This window comes from Epargyreus clarus, unplaced genomic scaffold (assembly GCF_041222505.1).
Source record: "Epargyreus clarus isolate Ecla_fem2 unplaced genomic scaffold, WU_Ecla_fem_2.2 ptg000031l, whole genome shotgun sequence".
Lineage (NCBI taxonomy): Eukaryota > Metazoa > Arthropoda > Insecta > Lepidoptera > Hesperiidae > Epargyreus > Epargyreus clarus.
This window is the reverse complement of record NW_027332236.1, coordinates 10876240-10882242: the sequence shown is the minus strand read 5'-3', so window position 1 is coordinate 10882242 and position 6003 is coordinate 10876240. Positions and strand designations below refer to the sequence as shown.

The 6003-nt window shown below is 54.5% G+C and overlaps 1 protein-coding gene across 1 annotated transcript; it reads right to left on the bottom strand.

Annotated features, from left to right (window-relative positions):
- Positions 1-1053: 1053 nt before the first annotated feature.
- On the bottom strand, positions 1054-3470 carry LOC140754906 (uncharacterized). The gene has a single exon (XM_073090071.1). It carries the CDS (start codon positions 3385-3387, stop codon positions 1054-1056), a length of 2334 nt encoding a protein of 777 aa, XP_072946172.1. The 5' UTR covers positions 3388-3470.
- Between the last annotated feature and the right edge of the window lie 2533 nt (positions 3471-6003).

Here is a 6003-nt window from a genome sequence, read left to right as displayed (position 1 = left end):
ATGTCAATATTCCTAATTATCTCGAAATTATCACAATTGATTCCTATTATTCTTACATCAATATGAAACTAGAAACATATTCTAGGAGATAACATAAACTTTAAAAACATAAAACATGTATAAATCTCAAAAACTTAACCTTAAATACCATTTTCATAAAAATACCTAAAAACTCTAATAAAATACAACGAATGCGACCGATAGCGCCATCTACCGTGTCTTATCCCTAAACTTAAAACTTACGTAATGTATAAACATATTTAGTCAGACATAAAAAACAAGCTTAATTACATATCTTAATTAAATAACATAGGCAGTCGCCGACATCCTCCCCCTCGTGCGTAGCACCAACTCCTGGCCCGGCGACTCCATGCTCGTGGCTCGACGTGACGACTGCCTCCCCGCAGTCTGGCTCGCTGGTCTATGCTCCACCGCCTGTGTCGTCGACCGCTTGCTCTTCATCACGTCGCGCTGGTACCAGCAGCACCAACTTGGAGCTGGGACGTTTCAACACGCCCCCCGTAGTGCGCACCTCCTGTACCCTGGTGCGACCGTCGGGCCCAGGGAAGGTTCGGACCACCTCACCCCTCGGCCAGGCTCCTCGTGGCAGCGTGGAGTCCACTATTAGGACCGTGTCTCCACACTGCAAGTCCCTTTTGGCAGCTCTCGCGTCGACTCTTCTCGGGATCAGAGTTGGAAGATACTCTTTCACCCATCTGCTCCAGAAGTGGTCGGCTAGTCGCTGCGCCGTCCTCCATGTGCGCCGGCCGGTGAGGTCTTCGTCGGTGAATGTTCCCAATCTTGTGCCGCAGGATCTCCCAATTAAGAAGTGATTGGGAGTGAGGGCACCTTCTTCGTTGTCTTCGTCGGCTTCGATAAGAGGTCTTGAGTTCACCAGGTGCTCCGCCTCCAGTAGCAGAGTGTGCAGGACTTCTTCCTTGGGATGCCTTTCCTTGAGGGTAACCGCCAAGGCCGTTTTGATGGAACGGACCAGGCGCTCCCATGCCCCGCCCATGTTCGGAGCCCCAGGTGGTATGAATTTCCACCTGATGCTCATCCGCTCGGCTGTGGTGATGAGGTCTTCTTTGTTGAGGCTGGCGAGGGCTTCTTGAAGTTCCTTGTTGGCCCCCACGAAGTTAGTGCCGTTGTCCACAAGTCCACGGCGGTGCATGTGAACGGCGGTTCCCCATGCCGTAACCGTTCCAGCGGGAGATTCCCCATCGGCTGGAGTCGTGGCGTGCCGCGGTACACCTTGCACCACTGACACCGATGAGCCGTCGCTCTCACCGCAGACCGTAGTCCCAGGATCCAATAGCGCTGCCTCAACTCGTTGATCACCGTCGCGTGGTTACCATGGTTGAATTCTACATGGTAGTACGCGATGAGCAGCCTGGTGATGTGATGCTTGCTGTCTAACACCACAGGTTTCTTATCTTGCCGAGTGTGTCTTGCCGCGTCGATTCTTCCTCGGAGTCGTAGTAGTCCATCTTCCATGACGACATCCAATTTCTTAAGCCTGCTATTCTTCTCGAATGGCTTCATCTTCTTGACGCAGCGTACTTCATCTTGGAAGCTCTCTTCTTGGCTTCTTCGTAATAGGATCTTTTCGGCTTCTCTTATTTGGCCGGGTTCGAGGGGAATGAATCTTCTTTCTTGGGTGTTCTTGTTCACGGGCTTCAGTGCTTCCTTGGCTTTCTTCTTATTTTTTTTCCAGGTAGGGTCTTGACGCTCAGACTTGCGGGACACGTTCACTGCGTGTTTCTTCTTCCGGCACAGGTCGACGAACTGTAGTACCCTTGCGGTCGCTCTCACTAGTTGAGTCCAACTTGAGAACTTGGCTGGGTTCGGAGTTGGATGCCGATCAACGGGCTTCGTTGCCCCCACTGTTGACCTCTCCTTCTCTTCTGCCGTGGACTCCGCCTTGAAGGTACGTGGTTTCGGCCAATCTTCCTCCTCTTGTGCCAGGAACGAAGGTCCATTGAACCATCTGTGTTTGCTCCCGAAGTACTTGGACACGTCCCTCGTTGTGTCGTTACTATCGAGATTCTTTACCCGACTTTCATACACCTGCTTCAGTGCCGGATCCCCATTCAGTTTTTTCTCGATGTTCCTTAACCGGTTTTCCGCTTGCTTGTAATTGTCCGGCTTTTTCCCTTCCTTATTTCTCCATAGCAAGCCGGTCTCGAAGCGCCCATTGTCCAATCTCTTTGTCGTTTCTTCTAAAATTGCCAGAGCCCTTTCTTCTATGTCTGTGGTCGGTCGACGTGGCTGGATCCCCAACGATTCCACGGCGAAATGTTCCTTGATGACCTTTTCTAAATCCTCTTCTTTAGAAGACACGTGCGCGCAGGTTACGAAGTTCACAGGTCTTGATGCTTCTCCATCGGACCCGTGTAGCACCCACCCTAGGTAGGTCAATGATGCTACGGGTTGACCTCTTTTCCCCTTGCGTGTGGCTCTGGACACGATGAGCTCCCAATTGTCTTGTCCGATTAACAACTTGGGTGACTCTTCTTCATAATACAATTGTTTCGACATTGACTTGAGATGAGCACATTCTTCAATCCTTCTTATTTCCAACCTCTGAGGCGTCAGGTTGATGTCATCTATCGTACGGGCCCCAGAGATGGTTCTCTTCTTGGTCTGGTGCATTCCTTTCAATCTGACGTTGACCTTCATTGAGTCTTCCTTGGAGATGGTCTTCCCACCTACGGTCTCCAAGGTGAGTGCTTCCACGGGTCCATTGAGGCCGATTTGTCTCGCAACCGCAGAGTCGAGAAGCGTGACAGTTGACCCCTCATCCAGTAACGCCAAGATCCGGGCAGCTCCCTTCGGTCCATATAGCTCAACAGGAACCATCTTCAAATATGCCTTCGCTGTCCTTGCAGTGTTCACCGGGAGCATGACGTTGTTCGCAATTTCTTTCTTCTCTTCGGGCTTCGGCTTATCCCAACGTTCTTCATGAAGCACGAAGTGATGCCACCGCTTACATGTCTTGCACGGTGGACGCCGACATGTTTCCTTCCGATGTCGTCCTTGGAGACACTTGAAACACATCTTCGACTTGGTAGCGACGTCCCACCGTTCCTTCATTGGCATCTGTAGAAATTTGCGACATTCGAAGAGGTGATGCTCGTACTGGCAATGTGGACAGGTCTTCTTTTCTTCTATTTGTTCGGACGTGGTGTTCGTGAATTGACGTCTGGGAGGCTGGCGCGGCTGCTGCGTAGTCTCCTGCGTCGCGTATGGTCCACACCGGTCCGCTTCCCTGTTGAGAAACTTCATTAAATGCACCAGGTCTGGATCTTGATCTTCTGCGTCGGCGGCGAAGTCGTACCACCGATACTGCAATACCGCCGGCATCTTGCTCACGATAATCCTTACCATTTCCGGTGAGTGTAGATACTGCGGTCTTCTTAGCCCCCGTATTGTTGCGACGGTGTTGTTCACTCGACTGGCGAACACGCAGATGTCGCGCGCATTTTCGTTGATCCTAGGAAGATTCTTTACCTTTTTCAGTTCCATCAGGATCAGGGCTTCGGGTCTTCCGAACCTTCGACGAAGAGCTTCTATTACTTCTTCAGGAGGGCACTCTGAATATAATAGGCTCTTGATAGCCTCCCTTGCCGTGCCCTTAATTGACCGCCGCAGCCGCGCCATATTCTGTGCATCCGTAAACAGCGGTGCGGTGTCCTCATATACCGTCCTGAAGGCGATCCATTCTTCGCTTCTCCCATCGAAGTCAGGTAATTCATGTACGTAGTTAGGTTGCGATGTATTCCTCGGCGCAACACTAATGGCCTTCATGATGGCCTCAGCCAATTCCTTGGTCCCGTTGCTTGAAGGTTCCGCTTGGTCTTCACGCTTGACGATAGTGACTGGAGGTTGACTGGCTCGCCCCTCCTCGGACGCCCCCAGTCGGTGCCCCTCCCCGGACACCTCCCCCTGATGCCCCTCCCCGGACATCCTCTCCACCGTCGACTGCACCCATGTGTGGATGTTCGCGTTATGCGACCAGTCTTCATCCTCGACCTCGGACTCTTCATTCTCCACCTGGACCAGCTCCCACTGCGCCTTGGCGAGTTCTGCAGCTGCCTTCGCTTCTTCCAGCTGTCGGCGCGCCAATTCCAGCTTGGCTTCCATCTCCCGACGTTTCGTCGACTTCACCGACCGCGTTTTCCGGGTTCCAGCTGTTGCAGCAGTTGGAGCAGCTGGAACACCTGGAGCAGCTGGAACAGTCGCCAAGGTGCCTGAAGTGACTCTAGACTCATATGTTGTAAGCGTACCCTCAGTTGCGGTGCCCGATGTCCCCGAAGAGTCAGTTGTCCCCTGCGCGCTGTCCGTGGCGCGGGGCGCAGTCGACTGGTTCGGCGGCGAGGTTCTCCTCTGGCTCCGTGTGACTGGCATGGCGGCGTCAGTAACCCGACGATGTGACGACTAGCACGATGATGATCCGGCTCGAAGGACCAGCTGTATGTCGCGGGGCGCTGTGTGTTCGGCGGTGTGGTGGTATGCCACGCCGCCACCTAACCTGCGACCGTATAGGGGTGCGGGCGTGATGTTGTACGGACGGCCTTCTTCCGTCCGGCGCCGGAAGCCCGCTCGTGGTGATAGTCGTCGCGTCGGGGAGTTGCGCTTGTCCCGTGCCGTAGAGAGGTAGGTGCGGGGAAGGGGTGACGTGCAATAGAAACAATAATTGACGTGCAATAGAAACAAGAGTGTAGGCCAGCCAAAGCCTCTTCCCTATCCCGACCTAACCCCTACTTCCTCTTCTTGCGCAGGAACGCTTCCGTCTTCAGATTTTCCTTCTTCTTCTCCAGGACTTCCAGGAGTCTTCTTCTTCTTCAGGAGTCTTCTTCTTCTTCAGGAGTCTTCTTCGTATTCTTCTCTGCTGAGACCATGCTAAGCAATGTGGACGTCCTACTCTGTGGCCTGAGGAGGGCCTCCAGGAGTGGGGTGTACGGGTCTCGAGGTCTCCCTCTTTACCCGGGCAATTCTCAAGGGGTCGACTGCCCCCGGTGCTATGTTCCGCCGTTAGGCGAACTTTCAGAAATAATTGATTGGGGGGGGGGGGGGGGGGGTGGAGTGTCTTCGCGCTGCCCCGAGTGGGGTTGACGGACTCCCCTAGGTGGTCTGGGGATCCTAGCCCGTGAGCTCCCTAGGGAGCGGGCGCCCGTCGGGAGGACGAGCGTGAAGCGGCGCGATGCCCCTCAGGTGGGAGTGTGGGCCGTTGTCGGCTTTCGCGAACATTCGCACCGACATCGTCCTCACGAACTCCTCGATGGTCGGAACCCTGAGGTCTCGCGCCACCACATCGTTCCGCACGTAGCGACCGGCTCCCACGATAGCACGTAGGGCCTGGTTTTGCTGCGCTTGGATGCGTTTGCGGTTCGACTTTGCCACCAACGCGTACCATGCAGGCGCCGCGTAGGTTAACCGGGATCGGATGTACGTCTTGTACACCCTTAGTTTGGTGGATGTCGGCAGCTGAGATGACAACACCGGTCGGAGCATCGCCCGTGCAGCACGGGCCTGGTGAATGACGTGGTTCACCTGAGGCACCATGTGCAACGAGCGATCGATGTGACATCCCAGGTACCTAACCGTGGGCTGCCAAGCTACTTCCCGATCACGGAAACGTAGCGGCGACGGCATAGCACGGTGTCGGCTGAACAGTGTCGCGACCGTCTTACCGACGTTGACGGTCAGCTTCCACTTGTCCAGCCACTCTGGTAGCAAGTCGAGCAGCCGCTGCATCCTCGCGACCGCCAACTCGGGACTGCGCGAAGTGGTGAAGTAGGCGCTGTCGTCCGCAAACAGCGCTAGAACGGCATCATGCTCCCACTCTTTGAGGTGACCCTCTAGAGTGGGGATGTCGTTGGTATAGAGGGAGTAGAGGAGCGGCGAGAGGCAGCTGCCCTGCGGGACTCCTGCACGAATGGGGCGGGGGTCGGAATCATGGCCCTCTACCGACACGAAGAACTGCCGCCCATCAAGAAACGA